Genomic DNA, 18,352 nt, shown 5'->3' on the forward strand with positions numbered 1-18,352 from the left:
CAACTAGACGAGGGGGCGGGAACTAGCGCGAAGACTTCCCGTCTATACCAAGATGGCTGCCACACTGGTGCTGTCATTTTGGTACAGGGCCGGGCGAAGCGCTTAGTTTGACCCGGTTGAAGCCAGAGTCGTTTTCTCTGGGGCTTCCTCGTGCTCGGCTCGTCCCCCCGAGCGGTCCTCGGGAACCCCTGGTGCCGCTCGGCGTTCCTACACTCAGCTGGGAGTCATGTCTTGGGCTGCGCGCCCGCCCTTCCTCCCCCAGCGGCATGCCGCAGGGCAGTGTGGGCCGGTGGGGGTGCGAAAAGAAATGCATTGTGGGGTCGCGTCCCGGTGGCGGCGGCGGCGGCCCTGGCTGGATCCCGCGGCGGCGGCGGCGGCGGCGGCGGCGGCCGGAGGACAGCAGGCCCCGGAGCCGGAGCCGGGGGAGGCTGGACGGGACGGGATGGGCGACAGCGGGCGGGGTGAGTGAGCCCGCAGACGGGCCCGGGCGCCGAGACCCCGACACCGGCGGCCCCTTCCCCCTCCCGGGCGCTCTCCCGGGCGCCCCCGCCCCCTTGTTTGTAAACACGCGTCCCCTCCTCCCGGGGGCCGCAGTGCCCTGCCCCCGGGGCGGGGCGGCCAGGGGGCGCTTCCGCTCTCCCAGCGGCGGCCGCCGGAGGCCCGGCTGCCCCGCTGTCCCCGGCGCAGGGCCCCGGTCCTCGAGCCTGAGGACCCTGGACATTGGGAGGCGAGTTCCGCGCCCTCGGCGGGGTCTCTCTCCCCTGCACGTTCGGGCGGCGAGCTGGGAGTGCAGAGGCTGGCGGGTTCCCCCCACGTGCTGCCCCACCCACACGAGACGCCTCCGGTCTGGGGTGGCCAAATTCACTATTTGGAGCTTGCCTTCCCTCAGCTCTCCTCCTCTTGTTTATCAACCCCCTCCTCCCACCACGATTAGGGGTTCAGCCCTTGTTTGGCAGTAGGCTGCCTCTGGACTTGGCAAGGGGTGGAATGGGGGCGCGGTGGGGAAATCAGAGAGAAAGAATGGAAGTCTCCCGTTGGGCGATCCAAGACTCATTTTCTCTTTTTGTCTCTCCTGTCTCTGTGTGTCTGTGCCTGTGTGTGCCCTCCCTCACCCCCCAGACTCGCGGAGCCCAGACAGTTCCTCCCCAAATCCCCTTCCCCAGGGGGCCGCTCCCCCTTCTCCTCCCGGACCACCCTTGCCCCCTTCAGCAGCTGCGTCCCTTGGAGGTTCTGGGGCTCCACCCCCACCCTCGATGCCACCCCCACCACTGGGCTCCCCCTTCCCAGTTATCAGCTCTTCCATGGGGTCCCCCGGCCTGCCCCCTCCAGCTCCCCCAGGATTCTCCGGGCCTGTCAGCAGTCCCCAGGTGAGAGGTTGTGACCCACTTAACTGCCGCTCCACTTTCGTTTCCTTGTTTTCCTCCTGACTGCAGATCCTTGTATGAACTTCCCTGGTCCACTGAACTTCTAGTCTTGGCAGGCTTGTGGTCCTTGTGAAACCCCTGGCCCTTCCTGAGGTGCCACTGAACTTTCAGTGCACGCCTCCTTCCCAGTATAAAAGAACCTATTATTCTTGATGTCCCTTTTGTCTATCAGTGATTTTTTTGCCTTTTTGGTCCCATCTGCCCTTCTAAGATAAAAGCCCTTTGGGGCCACTGTGTTGCACAATTTCAGGGGACCGTTATGTCTCATCTCTTCGGGGTTGTGCTCCAGGGCTGGCCCTTCCCAGGCACTGCAGCGTAGCGTTCTTTGTAACGTGAAGTGCAGGGCCCCGCCTAGGTGGTAGAGAATGATGTCCGTCCCCTCTGAGAGATTATCCTTCCCAATGAGTCTCCCTGTGACTTCCGTATTTCCCCCATCCCAGATTAACTCAACAGTGTCGCTCCCTGGGGGTGGGTCTGGCCCCCCTGAAGATGTGAAGCCACCAGTCTTAGGGGTCCGGGGCCTGCACTGTCCACCCCCTCCAGGTGGCCCTGGGGCTGGCAAACGGCTATGTGCAATCTGCGGGGACCGAAGCTCAGGTATGGGGCTCAGAGGACTAGCAGGGAGGAAGAGAGTGTGTGTACCACGTACCGTCATCTGGGGGATTCCCAGGGGCTCGTGAGGTTTTGTTTGAGCTAGTGAACTGGGAGAGGCGTGATGAGAATTGAGGAACCTCCGGCTTAGATTTGGGGTGGGAGTTGGTCAGAGGGGGGAGGGGACTGGTCTAGGGTTTTTGAACCCTGAGAAGAATGGAACTATGTCATCCCTCACGTCCTGGTTCGCTAAGTTTGCTGGGGTCGGGTGGGCAGGAGGAGGTGGACAGGAGCCCTCGGGGCCCAGGGTGTGTGTGCGGTCTCACTGCCCTTTCGTCTCGCAGGCAAACACTACGGGGTTTACAGCTGCGAGGGCTGCAAAGGCTTCTTCAAGCGCACCATCCGTAAGGACCTGACCTACTCGTGCCGGGACAACAAGGACTGCACGGTGGACAAGCGCCAGCGGAACCGCTGTCAGTACTGCCGCTACCAGAAGTGCCTGGCTACTGGCATGAAGAGGGAGGGTAAGGGGCCTCCCCTTGTGCCCTGTGGGAGGAGGGGAGGGAGCAGTTCCGGGACCGCCCTCTCTGGAAGGCGGGGCCCCTCTCTCTCCTCCAGAGGGCGCTGTTTCATTCCTCTCTCCCATGCACATCTGCTCTCCTCCCTGGTACCCTGATCTGGTCCCTTGAGTTTCCTTCTTAATGGTTCTGCCACTCGGGCCTGAACCTCTGACCACCACCCACCCCCTCACCCCGGGCTGGTGCTAGGATCACTTTTCCTTCCCCAGGATGGTTTCTCTAGCTCCCCTTCTCTAACCGGATTAGCTTTTCTTCTCTTTGAGCCTGCCTTCCACTCTGGCCTCTTGTCTCCGTGGTATCTGTGTTGGCTCCTCCAGACTCTGGGACTGTGCTCTCTTAAACTGAAGCCTTTACTAAAAGACCCCCAAAACATCTTTCCCTCTTTTTTCTCTCTGTTTTAAGTCTGATTCTGAAATCCTGGGAGAGATGCTGCAGGGAGCTTATATGGGTCGCCTGCCTCATTTTAGAGAAGATGAGCCTGAAGCCTGGCTTTCCCAAGGGCATGCAACGAAAGAGTGGCAGGCCTGGGGTCAGAACCCATGTCCCTGAAGACCCAGGCCCAGGGCTCCTTCTCCTGCTGCTTGGTTGAGTCAGAAGAACACCAGATTTGCAGTTAGGAACACTTAGGTTTAGATGTCTGATGTGCCATGTATCGTGTGAACTTGGACAAAGTGTTTTAATGAACTGCCTCAAAATTGTTATCTTTAAAAATGGGGTCAAGAGCTCACAGGGTGGCTATAATACTGGAGTGAATGTTAAAGCACGCTTGGCATGTTTCTTCGTATGTAGTAGGCCTTCTGTTTAAATGTTAGCTTTCTAATTTCTCTGTCCACCTCTTTTACTTCTTGGAGTAGTCATCTGTTCTTTCATAACTCCTGTGTCTAGACTGCCACAAATATGCTGTGGTTTCAAGTGACTTCCCCAGTTTCTATAAATATCTTCTGAGTTAGGCCAGGAGACCCCAGTATGGCCCTAAGGACACTTTGGAATCTCCTCATGGCTGGCTGCTGACTCTCCATTTCTCTCTTCTCCTTCCCCCTCCCCCTTAGCTGTACAGGAGGAGCGTCAGCGGGGGAAGGACAAAGACGGGGATGGGGAGGGTGCCGGGGGAGCCCCCGAGGAGATGCCTGTGGACAGGATCCTGGAGGCGGAGCTTGCTGTGGAGCAGAAGAGTGACCAGGGCGTGGAGGGTCCTGGGGGGACTGGGGGCAGCGGCAGCAGCGTGAGTGCTCTCCTTCCTGCTGGGGTGGGGGCGCCACGGGCTAGGGCTGTGCTATGTCCCACCCCCGTCCCTTCCCCTCACCACCCTTCACACTGCCGGGGGCTGGAAGTGCCCCCAGACATGGTCTCACATCTGAGGTGGGCACGGTAGCGTCCTCTGTCCTCACTCCCAAAACAGCCACAGGCAAGTCCCAAATTAACAGTTGTCTTCCTGAATGCCAGAAGAGCAGGAGTGGGTTCAGATGGGGCTTGAAGAGACTGCAGATAAGGTGCTGGTCGACTTTGCGACCCCATGGGCTGTAGCCCACCAGGCTCTTCTGTCCATGGGATTTTCCAAGCAGGGGTACTGGAGTGGGTTGTCATTTCCTTCTCCAGAGGATCTTCCCCACCCAGGGACTGAACCTGGGTCTCCTGCTTTGCAGGTGGATTCTTTACTGAATGAGCCACCAGGGAACTGTCCAAAGTGTTTTATGATTGGGGGTTTCCCAGTGTGCTTCCAAACCTCCTGTAACTCTGAGCCCTCATCCCTGCAGCCAAATGACCCCGTGACCAACATCTGCCAGGCAGCTGACAAACAGCTCTTCACGCTTGTTGAGTGGGCGAAGAGGATCCCCCACTTTTCCTCCTTGCCTCTGGATGACCAGGTCATATTGCTACGGGCAGGTCAGTGACCTTGGACCCCTCGGACCTCTTGTCTTTGGACCCCTCTTGGACCTCCTGACCTTCAGGGACCCCAGTGACCTTACCTTACGTTTTCAGGGAGCCAGTCTCGTTGACCTCACCCCCTCTTCTCCCCTTCCTTCAATGTGCTCTCCACCCTGTGGCCTCGTCCCTGGCCCCTGACCCTTGTGGGCACCCCCCCCCCACCAGGCTGGAACGAGCTGCTGATCGCCTCCTTCTCTCACCGATCCATCGATGTCCGAGATGGCATCCTCCTCGCTACAGGTCTCCACGTGCACCGCAACTCGGCCCATTCCGCAGGCGTGGGAGCCATCTTTGATAGGTCAGTGGCCCTCAGCTGGGCTGGCCTGGTGGTCGAGGGGGCGGGGCTATAGGCTGGTCCGTGTCCAAGGCTGGCTGAGCTGTGACCTTTGAGTGACCTGCAGGTCCCTCTCCAGGGTGCTGACAGAGCTAGTGTCCAAAATGCGGGACATGAGGATGGACAAGACAGAACTTGGCTGCCTGCGGGCAATCATTCTGTTCAATCCAGGTAAGAGGAGGGCTGCCCCTGTTCCTCAAGACCCAGGCAGCCTTGCAGCCGCCTCTTCTTCGGAGACTCCTCAGTTACCCAGCTGCCCCCCTCAACCTAGAAATCTCCCAGCTGACCAAGAGGAACCCACATTCGTTGAAAAACATTCCCTTTCCGATCCCATCCCCCAGACCCTTTGCGCCCCGCTTCCCTGGCCAGGCATTTGGTGAAGGGTGTGTAGGTGGTGCCCAGAAGGAACATCGCGTGGGCCATGTCTCCTCATCTGTCCTGGTTTGATTGGCCCTCCTTCCTCTTCCTCCTCTCTTCCTGCCACCCCAGATGCCAAGGGCCTCTCCAGCCCCAGCGAGGTCGAGGTCCTGCGAGAGAAGGTCTACGCGTCCCTGGAGACCTACTGCAAGCAGAAGTACCCCGAGCAGCCGGGCCGGTGAGACGGCGCTGAGGGCCCGGCCGCACCGGGGCGGGCGCCGCCAGGGCGCGCTCAGGGCCCGCGTGGCCCCAGCCCTGACTCCGCGTCTCCCCCGCCCTCAGGTTTGCCAAGCTGCTGCTTCGTCTTCCCGCTCTCAGGTCCATAGGCCTTAAGTGTCTAGAGCATCTGTTTTTCTTCAAGCTCATCGGTGACACCCCCATCGACACCTTCCTCATGGAGATGCTTGAGGCTCCCCACCAGCTGGCCTGAGCCCGCATACAGACCTGCTGTTCCTCACGCTGGGGGAGGGCACAGCGGCAAGGGACTCTGGGCCTCGGGGCAGGGTGGGGAGGGACTGTGTTCCTAGAATCTTGATGGGATGGAGGAACACAGGGCAGAACTGATGCCTCCAGGGGGTGTCCCTAAACCCTGTAAGGGTTTGCTTGAGGTCCCAAGTCAGAGGGACCCAGACCACTGGTGGGCCTCTCCCTGCGGCGGCCTCGAGTCTCCGAGTTTGTCTGGCTCTGCCATGGTCTGGGGGCGCTTTCAGAACTCCAGCCTGGAGTGGCCTCTCCTCCCCCAGCACAAAGCCCCGTCCTTGCTCCCAGGTCCTTGCTGCTCGTCTTGCCTCACTCGGCATCCCCATCTGAAGAATGGAAAGAGAACTCCCGCAGAGATGGATATTGGGGGGCAGGCCCCCCAAACTGATGGACATGGGAGGAAAGCTCTGCCAGGCCTTCCTCTAACCCAGCCTGGCAGATGGGGGCTTCTCTGGAAGGAGGGGACCCTGTCACTGTCTCCTGGCCAGAGTCCCGTCTCACACTTCCCCACCTCCGGCAGTCAGACTGAGAAGGTCCCAGGCTCTGCGGGGTGAGCCTGAGGCTGCAGAGAAGGGTGGTGGTGGTGGTGGTGAAGGGGTGGTGGGAACCCATCTGCTATTTTTAATTTCCTCGAGGACAGAGACTTGCAGTTAGACTCAAAGAAGTACTGTACTTCCCCAGGTTGACTAAGAGATGCCAGTGGTGGAGGTGGTGTCTGGGAAAGGCAGGGCCTGGGGTGCTCTGGGTTCTCTGCGGCTCTTCTGTCTGTGTTGGGGAAGGGGCCTGGGCTGAGGTCAGGGCCGGGGTGGTGAGTAGTCCTCAGGCCTTTCCCGTCTCAGCTCCCCCTGCAGCCCCGGGCTCACCCCGCAGAGCCTGGGACGCTGAGTGTCCTGGCCTGATTGAGGGGAGATGGCCGGCCTGCGGAGGTGAGGTGCTGGGGCTGCATGACTTCTGCCCTGCGGCTCTTCTCTCCGGGGTTCCCTTCCCCTATCTTTCACTCACATAAAATTGCTTTCAAATTAAAATCGCTGTTTTCTGGACTGAGGTGACTGTCTTGGGGGTGGGAAGGAGCGCCGCCCCGGGCCGCGGGTGGGAGGGTATCCGGTGGGGCGCGCTCCCTGGACGCCGCGGCTGCCGCCGTAGTTCCTTGGGGCTGGGAGGCGGGCGAGGCGGGGCGGCGGGGGGGGTGGACACAAGGCGCGCTTTGTGGTGAGGGAGGGGGCCGAGGGTGCGCCGGGTCGGGGCGGGGCGGCCGTGGAGGAGGGCGGCCGGCTCTCAAAGGCGCCTTGTTCGCCGGCGCCCTCCCAGCGCCAGCGGGCGGCGGCGCCTCGGCTCGCTCCGGGCGGCCCTCCGGCCGCGCCACGGGCTCCGGGCAGACCCGGCGCCGTGCCCGCCCGTGGGGGCGCCCTGGGCGCGGAGCGCCGCGGCCTTCTCCGGCGTTGCCCGCCTGGAGGCGGCCTCGTCCCCGAGTGACCCCGATTCCCGGACTCTGCCAACCCGCGTGGCCGCCCCCCGCCGCCCCCGTCCGCGACTGGACGCCTCTCCGCCTGGGCTCCAGGGCGCCCTTACGTGGTGGCCCCCCCTCCACCCCCTGGGACCCGATCAGCCTGTGTGTGCGTCTGTCGAGTCTCTGGCCTCCCCTCCAGGGCCCCCGCCCCGCCTCAACCGCCCCCCCCCCCACGCTCCCCGTGGCCGTCGGTTGCAGGTCCCCAGTCGCTATCTATAGCGGTGCCTATAAATACCCCGCTCCGGGCCGGGCTCTGTAATTACAGCGGGCGGGCCGGGCCGAGGGGAAATAATTATGGAGATCCGATGGGGTGAGGGGAGGTAGCGACCCCCGGGCCCGCCTGTCCCCTCCCACTACATTCCGCCCTGGACTTTGCTGAAAGGGGGCTCTGGGTCTCCAAGGGGGAGGAGCAGGGGAGGGGTCTTGTGACTGGACCTCTGGGTCCTCCCAAAATAGACTGGGGAAGAGATATTGGGGTTCCCCGAAAAGAGCATCCTAAGGTACAGGCCACTGAGTCCCTGCGAGAAGCAGAGGAGAGCAGCCCGAGAGCCGCGAGGGAGGGTTCCCGTTCGCGCTCCCCCCAACCAGGTGGAGATCGGGGGTGGGGTTTCCCTTGGTGGCTGTGGGCGGGCGGTTGGAGGCGGGGGCTGGGCCGGGGGCGGGAGCGAGCTGGGGGCTCTGGGCTGCTGGGGTGGCCGGGGACACACAGGAGCGGCGGCCACCGAGGAGGGAACAGCGCCGGAGCCCCGACGGCGCCCCATTGCATGGAGCTGGGTCCCTGAGAGCCGTCGCCACCCGGCAGCCTCCGACTTCCCCAGGAGCCCGGCGTCCTCGCTCTCTCTTGCAGCCTCGGGGTGCCCAGCGCCGCCGGCGTCCCCTGGTCCCCGGGACCGGGCGTTCCGGGCGCCAGCCATGGAGCGGTGCAGCCGCTGCCATCACCTCCTGCTGCTGGTGCCGCTGTTGCTGGGGCTGAGCACCGCCCCCGCCTGGGCAGGTAAGCGGAGTTCCAACGCCTGGGTCATCGGAATCAGGCTGGAGGTCCGCATGTCCTCGGTACAGGGGACAGCGGATACCTAGGGACGGGGGGGACGCTTCTGGGTCTGAGAATGGGATTTGGGGCGGTCAAGGGTCCAGGCAGGAGGGCAGGACACCTGGGTTCCTTGGAGCCAGAATGGAGATTTGTTTTCTTCTCTGAAGTGACCAGGGGAGGGCAGGTAAGGCTGAATGGTGGAAGGTCATGTGAGTGGGGATGGATGCTGGGGTACTCCAGCAGGGCCAGTGTGGTCCAGCCAGGTGCTGGAGTCAGGGGCAGATGCCAGTGTTGATGGATGGAGGTGCATGTCTGTCTTCTTTCTGTCCACATCTTTGGGGTGAGAGGGCGAGCATCCTTGGGTCAGAACAGAGCACGGTAGGTAAGTAGAGAAAGAAGGGATGCCTGGACTGTTTGTCTCACTGGCTCCCCTGACAGGATCCCCTTCCCCCTCCGTGCCCTCGATCTTGCCACGCGGCTGGCTCTGGGGAGCCGTGGGGCTGACTGCCAACAGGACGGCCGCTGGACAGGCCAGGATCAGGTGTCTGAGGCGGGAGCCAACTCTCTGCATTCCTGCCCTGCCCCTCCCCCTCTGCCCAGCCGGGCTCCCCTGGGACCCTGGCCTCCACAATCCCAACCTTTTCCTTCTTTTCCCCAGGATACAGAAGTCCTGGCTCTGGGGAAAGGGGGTTTGATGTGGACGAGGAGGAGGCTGAGAGTACCTGGGTAGTAGGCAGGCTGGAATAAGCCCCCCCACCCCAAACCTTGGAGACTGATCTGTATATAACTTGACTATTTATTTCTTCTGGTCAGAAAAGCAGCATCAAGGATTTAGATTAGATTATGGAAGGAAGAACTTTCAAGACAGGGAGGAGCTGACGGACAGAAAATGGAAGTACGGGATGTCTGTAGACGCTAGGAGTCTTTTTTAGGGAGAAAAGGGATCCTTTAACGTGGAGGCAGGGAGGTGGCTGAGATGACTGTCTCTTATTTGGGGGCTGAGTGGGTAGAGGTGGGACTCTGGAGGGAAGTGGGTTAGTGTGGAATTCATCAGAACCAGGCAGAGTGGTGGGGGTAATGGGGTCACCAGTGGGGAGACTGGGGCAGACTGAGGCCAGAGCCAGGGGCCCCCTATGTTTCTTGAAGTAGAAAGCCGGGTGGGCAGACCTGTGGCTAGGCCGTCTATAGGGTTGAGCTGGACTCTCCTGGGGTTTGGTAGAGGGTGGGGGCCCTTGAGGTCTCCTTGGCCTGGGGTCTCTGTGAGTCTCTGTGTCAATGTCTTACTTACCCTTCGTCTCTCAAAGCGGCCCTTGTGTGTTGATGTTTGCGGAGCTGCCACACGCGGGGGCCGGGCTAGGGCAGGGAGGTGGGAGGGGGCAAGGCCGTGGTTTCCCGGCTTCTGGACTCAAAGGGCCTTTTCTCTGCCTGCCCGCCTCACCTCACCCACCCCACCCAGCTCTGCGCTCCTGATCTCTCTGGCCCCTGCCCTGCCCCACACTTCTCTGAAAGTTTTGCTGGAACTTTCTTTGGTTTTCTTCCAATCTGGAACTGATGGTGTGAGCAACGTGTGTTTGGGGGAGTGAGGGAGAAAGAGGCAACCTCTGTCTCCTGGGGAGTTTGAGCCCTCAGAAGCCAAGTTCTAGGCAGACAGGGCTGGTGGCCTGGCTCTAGAATCTGTGGGCCACGGGTGGCGGGGGTGGTGGGGCAGGGTCGAAGTTCCAGGTGCGGGGAGCTTTCCCGGGTTTTGGGCAGAGGACTCTGATGGGATCCGCAGATGTCTGGCTCCGGGCCCTGGATCTGCTCCGGCTCTGCGTGGCAGCTTCAGGCTCCCCGCGTGCCCCCGCCCCCCAGCCCATCTCCCCAGCCAGGGGCACTGGCTCCGGGGCTGGCTCCTTCTTGTATCTCCTTTCTCTGCATGGTCAGAGTGGCCCCTGCCTCCCCCAAACACGGGGCCTTCAGCAGCTTGACGCCCCCTCTCCATAGAGCTGCCTGTCTGCTCCCTCCCTGGTGGCCCCCATCCCCTCCTGTGCCCAAGATGATGGCTTGCCCAGATGTTGTTTATGCTGGAGACACTGGACAGAGGCCAGAGACCCAGAGACCAAGAGGAAGGAAGAGCTGGAGAAAGGAAAAGACGGGTAGAGGGCGAGGGAAGCGGAGGAAGACGGAAGAGCCAGGGAGAGAGAGACCGACAGAGTCAGAGAGACAGCACGTGAAGGGGAGGCAGGTGGAGAGTTGGAAGAGAGAGATGAACAGAGAGATTTCCCTGGTGATCCCATGGTTAAGGGGCAGAGTTTGATCCCCGCTGGGCAAATAGGGTCCTACATGCCAAGCAGCACAGCCAGAAAGTAAATAATAAACTGATTAAAATAGTTACTCGGACTTTCTTTTAAAAAAAAAGAAAGAATAGAGATTCATAGGCTGAGAGATGGAGACAGGGAGGGCGTGACAGAGGCCGAGGCTGGGAGGAGGGGTGGTGGTGGGCATGGAGCTGAGTACAGGCCCAACGATGCCTTTTTCCAGGTGACTTTGTTTCCCATCCGTGCATGCTCTGTTCAGAAGCGTGGAAGGGCGAGGTGACATATCCTGCAGGGAGTTTGAGCCCCAGGAACCTGATCTCTAGATTCCCAAAGTCCCCTGTGCATGCCCCCCTGGGAGTGCGTGCCTTCCCCTGACCCTCGCAAACTCTCCCAGGTGCAGCCCCCGTGGATGTGCTTCGGGCCCTGAGGTTCCCCGCCCTCCCTGATGGTGTCCGGAGGGCGAGAGGCATCTGTCCAGCTGATGTGGCCTACCGAGTGTCCCGACCTGCCCAGCTCAGTGCACCCACCCGCCAGCTCTTTCCAGGTATGGGTGACCTGCCAGAGCAGGGAGAGCCGAGGGCAAGGCCATGGGGGGTGGGATCAGGGGGGAAGGGGTTGATGGCTCACCTTGCCTCTTCCTCCCACTGTGTGTCTGTGTCCCAGGAGGCTTTCCCAAAGATTTCTCTCTGCTGACTGTGGTCCGGACCCGCCCGGGCCTCCAGGCGCCCCTCCTGACCCTCTACAGTGCCCAGGGCGTCCGGCAGCTGGGCCTGGAGCTCGGCCGACCGGTCCGCTTCCTGTACGAGGACCAGACTGGGCGGCCGCAACCGCCGGCTCAGCCTGTCTTCAGAGGCCTCAGCCTGGCGGATGGCAAGTAAGTCAGTGTGCTCCTCTGTCCTGTCCGGCCTGTCTCTTAGGAGCTCCCCTCTGGTTCCTGCCCCCAGAACGCCCACCCCTAATCCTTGTTGTTGTTGTTCAGTTGCTAAGTTGTGTCTGACTCTTTGTGACCCCTTGACTGCAGCACGCCAGGCTTCCCTGTCACCATCCCCTGGAGTTTGCTCAAACTCATGTCCATTGAGTCGGTGATGCCATCCAACCATCTCATCCTCTGTCACCCCCTTCTCATCCTGCCTTCAATTTCCCCCCCTAATCTAGAAAATCCCTTTGGGCTACCACTTGCTTACCCACTGCCCAAACTTTAGTCAAGTCTCTTCTAGCCCAGAGTTTGGGCTTCAGAGATTAAATCCTTGTGTATAGGACTACCTTGTACCTTGGGCAAGTTACTTGAGTGTTTTTTTTTCTTTTATTTATTTTTATTACTAAAAAAAACTTTTGGTTTTATATTGGAGTATAGCCAAATAACAATGTTGTGATAGTTTCAGGTGGACAGCAAAGGGACTCAGCCATACCTATCTGCTTGACTCTTTTGAGACTTGGTTTCCATGTCTGAAAAGTAGGGATACTAGAATCAGGAGAATCAAACGGGAAAGTGATTGCGTGGTGCCTGGGGTACTGTGAGCACTCAGTGAATGGCAGCTGCTGTGACTGCTCCTGTGTTACCGTTCGCTTGTCAGCCTGTTGGTCAACGGCTCCCCGGCCCTCGTGACTTTCCTCCCTTCAGTTGGTCACTGGACCCTCTCCTGCTCCCACGACCAGGTGGCACCGTGTGGCTGTGGCTGTGAAGGGCCAGTCTGTCACCCTGATAATTGACTGTAAGAAGCGAGTCACTCGGCCCCTCCCCCGGAGTGCCCGTCCAGTTCTGGACACCCGGGGCGTGATCATCTTCGGTGCTCGGATCCTGGATGAGGAAGTCTTTGAGGTAACCGCAGCAACTAGAGAGAGGGTGCTGGTCCTGCATCTGTTCGCTCCCCTCCTGACCTCAGTACTCCATCTTCCTGTGTCTTGACCCTTCACTTTTCCTTTCATAAATGTCTATTTCTACTTCCCATCTTCAGGACTACATTTTTTTTTATTTTGTAGAAAAATTAAATGCCCGTTTATACGGCAGGAGTGTCCATAGTCATTTATTCTGTCAGTCAGTTTTCATTAGTCCACCCATCCACCCATCCATCCACCCCTCTGTTCATTTACACACTCACCCACCTACTCAAGCATTTGGGCTTGTATTCTCCCACCTGCCTATTCTTCCCCTGCTTAGCCATTCCTTCCTTGAGACCACCCATCTGTTCACCTGTCCTTCCATCCATCCATCCATCCATCCATCCATCCTCTCTAAGTCATCCATCCGTCTACCCACCCATCCAGCTGCTCCTCCACCCTGTCTGCATGTGCATGGAAGGGTACGTGCATCCCATTTACCCACCCATCTCTTCACCCCCCGACTCTCCATCCAGCCATTTCTCCACTTCTTCCATCTACTTCCATTTCTGTCTACGCTGTGCCTCTCATTTTCCTCTGTATCAGTCCACCCACAAATACACTCACTCACTCATCATCCATCCACCCTCTCCTTCAGTCAAGCGTCTGAGCCCCCATTCACCCACCCAGCCATCTATCCATCTACCCGTCCATCCGTCCATGCACCCACCCAGCCAGCCAATGTTTTCTGAATACCTGCTGGCTTAGAGCCAAGGGGAACGCCGGAGAACATCATCAGATCTCTATCATCCCAAGTTCTGCTCTGGAGTTGAGACAGTATTCCCAAGCTATAACCCACCCCCATACAGGGCTTTGCTCAGTACCACACGTGGGTGCAAGTATATGCCATTGGAAATCAGAATTGGCTTCGTCCCGTTTCCAGAGGTCCAGAGAATTCTTATCAACACTGCATTGGAAGGTCAAAGCAACTAAGGTTGGGTCTCCAACCTTAGGTCTCCAGAAGCCCCTGTAAACAGGCTCATGCACGACCACATGGGCAGGGTGTAGGCCAAGAGCTGAACTTGGGGTGGAAGGCTTGAATTCTAGTCCTGATTCTACCACTTGGCATGACCTTGGGCCAGTCATTGTCTCTTGGAACTTTTATGAATGCACTGTGCTTGGAAAATGAGCATGAAGACCCTTGTCCTGCTGACTCTGATCCTTGTCCAGCTGTCTAGTTGTTGGGAAGGTTCAAGGGGGTTATGAAAAAGAAGGTCCTTTGAAACCTGCAAAGAAACTGCGCGTGTGGACGGGCTGGTGCTGGCCGTCTCCATCATGTAGTCTAACCTCTGACCCATGTCCCAGACTCTATGCTGCATCTCTCTGAAGCCCTCTCCGCCTGCCTCCATTCCTGTCCCTTCCTTTTTGCAGGGTGATATTCAGGAGCTCTCCATCATCCCGGGAGTGCAAGCTGCCTACGAATCCTGTGACCAGAAGGAGCTGGAGTGTGAGGGGGGTTGGAGGGAGAGACCCCAGAGACAGCCATCTCACAGGACGCAGAGATCTCCAAAGCAGCAACCACCAAGACTTCACAGGCCACAAAACCAGGAACCCCAGGCACAGGTGAGGGAGCTGGGCGTACCCCAAACTGCAGCACGCCCCGGGGAGGGAAGCCGCCACCACAGTGCCCCAGGGGAATTCCCCCAGTGGCCCGTCCAATGCCGGGCTCCTGCTCTGCCCCCAGTACCCCCTCCCCAACCATCCCCTCTAGTCCCGTCACCCCGCCCTTCTCCCAGTCCTCATTCATCAACCTTTTTATTTTCATGTAAAAATAAAAAGTCGTTATGAAGAATTCATGGCTGGGAACTGTGTCCCTGGCTTGTGTCTCCTCTGCTAGTCTTCCTGGAACTGTCCTTGGGTTTTCCGTCTCTTCCTTGAATTAAGAGATTGGGAGGCCGTGGAGGGTGAGGGTGAGAACTGAGGGGTGTGGGCAGAGGTTGGGAGAGCTGAGGAGGGAGAGACAGAGACAGGAGAAGTTGAACTGGGGAGACCCAGGAAGAGATGTGGGGAAGGAGTAGGAGGTAGAGGCCTGTGCAGGTGAGCATGCAGGGCCGTCTCTGGCCCCTGCTTGCCCCGGGAGGGGCAGGATCGGGGGGCTGTTGGTGGGGGTGGGGAGAAGGGCGGGGAGGCCCTGAGTGGGGTGGAGTCCTGACAGCTAGAGTGACAAGTGTGATCTGGGGTCAGTGATCTGAAGGTTGGAGGCTCAATCTCTTAATCATGTCTGCTTCTGTCCCATGTTCGGGACTCACCCCCCTCCCCCACCCCCCTTCCCACCCCACCTCTCTCCTGACTCCTATCCCTCCATCATCCCCAACTCCCATCCACCTCCTCTTCCCCCTCCCCCTCCCCCACCCCCTTCCCACCTGTTCCCACCGTCCCTCCCGCAACCCCAGTCCACTGAGTCTCTCTACTATGACTACGAGCCCCCCTATTATGATGTGATGACTACGGGCACCACCCCTGATTATCAGGTAAACTTGAGGGACCCCTTCCCTTCCCCTGTTCTCCCCACCAACCCCTTGCAAACGTCTAAGACACTGTCCTCCCCTTCCCACTTTGGGGAGAGCCACGCTGTATCTAGATTAAGGGCATGTGCTCACTGCCCCTCCGGTGTCTCTCCACTGCAGCGACCTCCAAGCCCCAACCACAGGGCTCCCCCTCCCCCCAGGGGGCGTCGGACCCCTCCCCGAAAGCCTGCCCCTCCTGCCAAGAGGTCAGCAGCCCGGCAGGCGTCCCCCTCACCAGACCAGAGGCCCTCTCGAAGTGAAGGTTCCAGCCCAGCCCGGGGCCAGCCTCCCCTCTCCCGGCACCTGGCTCAGCAGGCAGCTCCCCCCACTGCCCGGGGCCCCCCCAGGACCAGAGGCAGCGGTTACCGGCAGGTAGAGCCGGGGCATCCAGATCTCTGCCCCCGAACCTCTCTGACCTCAGAGATTCACTCTCCCTGAACTGTACCCCCTCCAAAGGGGCTGCAAGATCTGAGACTGCCCCCACCCCCAGCACAGACAGATGCTGCCCTCGGGAGGGGCTGCTGCTTGGCCTCCTTTGCCGCTAACCTCTCTCCTTCCCGCCCTCTGCTCCTCTCCCCTCCGTTCCCCTTGGGGGTAGGAGCCCACCCCAGGTGAAGAGGAAGGAATCCTGGAGTCAAGCCCTTTGCCGCCCCCTGCGGAGGTAACTCCATCCCCACCCTCGCCCCAGCTTGGGCTGGTGGGCGTCTGTGGCCTGCCCCCCTTGCCCTAGGGCGTCTTGATGAGCCAGCCCCTCTTCTGGCCGGAGGCTCTTTGCCTCTGGTCCGCGATGCTGTCTCCTGGCTGCTCCGGATCTCTGGGTCTGCTGTCTCTCGGGACAGCCGTTCTTCCGCAGCGTCCGTGTCCCTGCCTTTATTCTTTGGCTCTGGGGTCGTCCCCTTCCACGTTGTCAACAGTTGTACTTCTCTCACATTTCCGTTCCCAGGAGCCATTTTCTGTGCAACCCTGTCACTGTCTGTCTTTCCACCAATTTCTTTGGTCGTTCCTTGGACCCCTTCTTCCATCATTATGTCCATGGACTGTCCACTCTGTGTCCAGCCCTCTGGCCACCCTTCTCATTACCCCTTACTTCTTCCAGCCACGCCCACTTTCTGGACCTCTCTCCTCGCTGGGGGCCTTTGGTGGCCGTCCCCCTTCTCTTCAATGGCTCCCCTTGCTCTTCTTGGGAGGAAAATGGCCCCCATCACCCTCAGTACCCTTTGGGCTGGAAGTTGTCACACCCTGGGGTGCAGGGGAGACCTCCTCTTAGCCCTAATGCCCCCATCTACCCCTCTCCCTCCCCACCCCCGGGAAGGAGCAGACAGATCTCCAGGTCCCCCCCACAGCCGACAGGTTCCTGACAGAGGAGTATGGGGAGGGTGGCGCAGAGCCCCCAGCAGGGCCCTACGATTACACCTATGCCTATGGGGACGATTACCGCGAGGAGACGGAGCTTGGCCCTGCCCTGTCTGCGGAGACAGCCCACTCGGGAGCCGTAAGTCCAAGAAGCTCCTCTTCCACTCTTGACCTCCAGCGGGAATCACTTCCTGTTGTCTTTGGTTGTTGTCTGTCGTCTGAGAGCTACTTCCCACCGGTGGTGATTTGCCATTTTTTGTTCAAGTGGATTGTATCTGTTGCTTGAAAAGATTACTTCCTGCCTTCCCTTGTCAAATGTCTTACTCTGTGACTCCTTATGGTTCCTTCTGTCTGAAGCATTTGGTTTTTTTTCAATCCTCTGGCCACTTGCTGTCTTTCTCGGTCCCTTCCTATCTCCATCAAGCTGGATTTCATAGGCTTTCGGTCATAAGCCCCTGTCATATGTCCGTTTTCAGTCTGTCTCCATCATTTCTTCTTGATCAAAACCATTTTTTATCCATGTTGCTGCCCAAACAATCTGACTTTCTCTGTCACGTTTTCTAACCTACAGGCCACTTCCTGTCTGTCCCCTCTGGTCCCAGTCATGACATCCATTCAGGTGACTGTGGCAGATTGGACTGGAGGGGACTAATTCTTTGTGTTTCTGCTCTAGTTTTTCATGCCGTCTTATTCTTTGGTAATAAGCCACTTCGTATGTGTCTCCAGTCATCCAAATCACAACGTTTCCATTGTGGGTCTAAATATTTATCATGGCCACTTGCTGTGTATCTGTTTTCTGAAAGATGTGTGTTTTCTGGGAGAATTGCCTTTCTTTGTCGTAATCCATTTCCCAGAGTCACTTTCTCACTTTCTGTCTTGTTTTGTGAATCTCTTTTCTTTCTCGGCTGTGGCAGCCATATTGTTATTGAAGGTCCACTTCCTGGATCCTCTTTCCTTGGCTGCTTCCTGTCTTTCCCACCACTTCCTGTTTTATCTGGTTCATTTTCTAACCGTCTTGGCCATGTTTGATTTTTTTTGGCCCTGGTATCATTCTTGCTTCCAAGAGTTTGTCCCTTTGTTCTGTCTCCCTTAATTGTGTCCTGTGTCTTCAGCCACTCCCTGTCAGTGGGGTATTTCCTGTGCTCACTTCATCTTCTGCCTGCCTTGCCGTCAGAGCTCTCTCCCCAACCCTGCTGCCTCATTCCACCCTCCGTGCTCTAATATTGCCACCTTTGACCCTCTGCTGCCTTTCCCTTATGCCGGAAACTTAGGATTGATCTGGGATATGGGAGAGTTTGGAAAATGATCGTTATTGTTCGGTCAGGATGGAGGTAGAGGGGGCATTTTGAAGATCTTTGTTGAGAGAGTCGGGGGACGTGGTAAATAAATATCCCCCATTCTCCCTGTCCTTATCTTGGTTGTGGCCCCAGAGCTAGGGGTGGGCATTTGACTGGAAGTGTGGAAGAGAGGCTACTGGTAGGCTTGAAGTTTAAATGAGGGTTAGAGGAAGGGTCTAGCTTCCATGCTGGGAGCGGCGCTGGAAGGAGCTGAGGGGCTCTGTGCCGGGGCTTGAGTAACTGAGCCCAAGTTGTATTTTTTCAAAATCCAGTTATAAGCTCCAAGTTGGAAGTATCAGTGGGGACTGCTCTCCAAATATACTTAGAGTATGAATGTCTAATCTCTGGGGAGTTTTAAACTTGTGAGCCCCTTGAAATTCTAAGTGAAATTATGGGCATAAGGGCATACCCTTTTTCTTTTCTGGAGAAAGACACTGTAGATTATGTCAGATTCTCATATGGATGCATGACCTTCCCCAAACCCAAGTAAAACTCTATCAAAATCTTAGAATCTTACTTAGCGAGTTGAGTTAAAGGTGAGGAAGTTGATGGTTTCTTAAGGTCCTAAGGAAGTGTGGGGGATAAGGTGCAGTCCTCCAGGAGAGGGTCTGGGAAGATTGGGGGTCTGGTGTCCCAGGAACTGTCTGGGGACCTTCCTGAGAGAGGTTCTCAGGGAGACGGGGAGGGTGTGTT

General features: G+C 58.4%; 2 protein-coding genes across 7 annotated transcripts in view; both read left to right on the plus strand.

Annotated features, from left to right (window-relative positions):
* Nucleotides 12-6,790, plus strand: RXRB (retinoid X receptor beta). Of its 2 annotated transcripts, none has more exons than XM_018038584.1 (10): nt 12-461; nt 1,120-1,367; nt 1,865-2,021; nt 2,360-2,539; nt 3,643-3,815; nt 4,348-4,477; nt 4,685-4,817; nt 4,921-5,024; nt 5,343-5,448; nt 5,553-6,790. In XM_018038584.1, the coding sequence occupies exons 1-10, from the start codon at nt 227-229 to the stop codon at nt 5,698-5,700; spliced, it is 1,614 nt and encodes a 537-aa protein (XP_017894073.1). In that variant the 5' UTR covers nt 12-226; the 3' UTR covers nt 5,701-6,790. The 2 variants fall into 2 exon arrangements, with proteins under 2 accessions (XP_017894073.1, XP_017894074.1); XM_018038585.1 differs by having other exon boundaries at nt 4,933-5,024.
* Nucleotides 7,535-18,352, plus strand: part of COL11A2 (collagen type XI alpha 2 chain) — a 29,366-nt gene continuing 18,548 nt past the window's right edge. Inside the window, exons 1-9 of one of the 5 annotated variants that reach the window (XM_018038559.1) lie at nt 7,535-7,845; nt 8,105-8,251; nt 10,979-11,128; nt 11,248-11,458; nt 12,241-12,403; nt 13,834-14,025; nt 14,856-14,933; nt 15,568-15,630; nt 16,282-16,461. In XM_018038559.1, the coding sequence (XP_017894048.1) occupies nt 8,170-8,251; nt 10,979-11,128; nt 11,248-11,458; nt 12,241-12,403; nt 13,834-14,025; nt 14,856-14,933; nt 15,568-15,630; nt 16,282-16,461 (1,119 nt within the window). In that variant the 5' untranslated portion in view covers nt 7,535-7,845; nt 8,105-8,169. Of the gene's footprint in view, nt 7,846-7,965; nt 8,252-10,978; nt 11,129-11,247; nt 11,459-12,240; nt 12,404-13,833; nt 14,026-14,855; nt 14,934-15,567; nt 15,631-16,281; nt 16,462-18,352 lie in introns of those variants that run through there. The other 4 variants (XM_018038558.1, XM_018038560.1, XM_018038561.1 and 1 more) reach the window with 4 other exon arrangements.

Source organism: Capra hircus, chromosome 23 (assembly GCF_001704415.2).
Source record: "Capra hircus breed San Clemente chromosome 23, ASM170441v1, whole genome shotgun sequence".
Taxonomy (NCBI): Eukaryota; Metazoa; Chordata; class Mammalia; order Artiodactyla; family Bovidae; genus Capra; species Capra hircus.

Excerpts from the sequence above, each read along its gene's own strand:
- RXRB (XM_018038584.1), top strand. The coding sequence starts at position 227 with ATGTCTTGGGCTGCGCGCCCGCCCTTCCTCCCCCAGCGGCATGCCGCA. Across the intron at positions 4,478-4,684 it reads GGTCATATTGCTACGGGCAG|GCTGGAACGAGCTGCTGATC; the intron begins GTCAGTGACCTT and ends CCCCCCCACCAG. Across the intron at positions 5,025-5,342 it reads AATCATTCTGTTCAATCCAG|ATGCCAAGGGCCTCTCCAGC; the intron begins GTAAGAGGAGGG and ends CTGCCACCCCAG.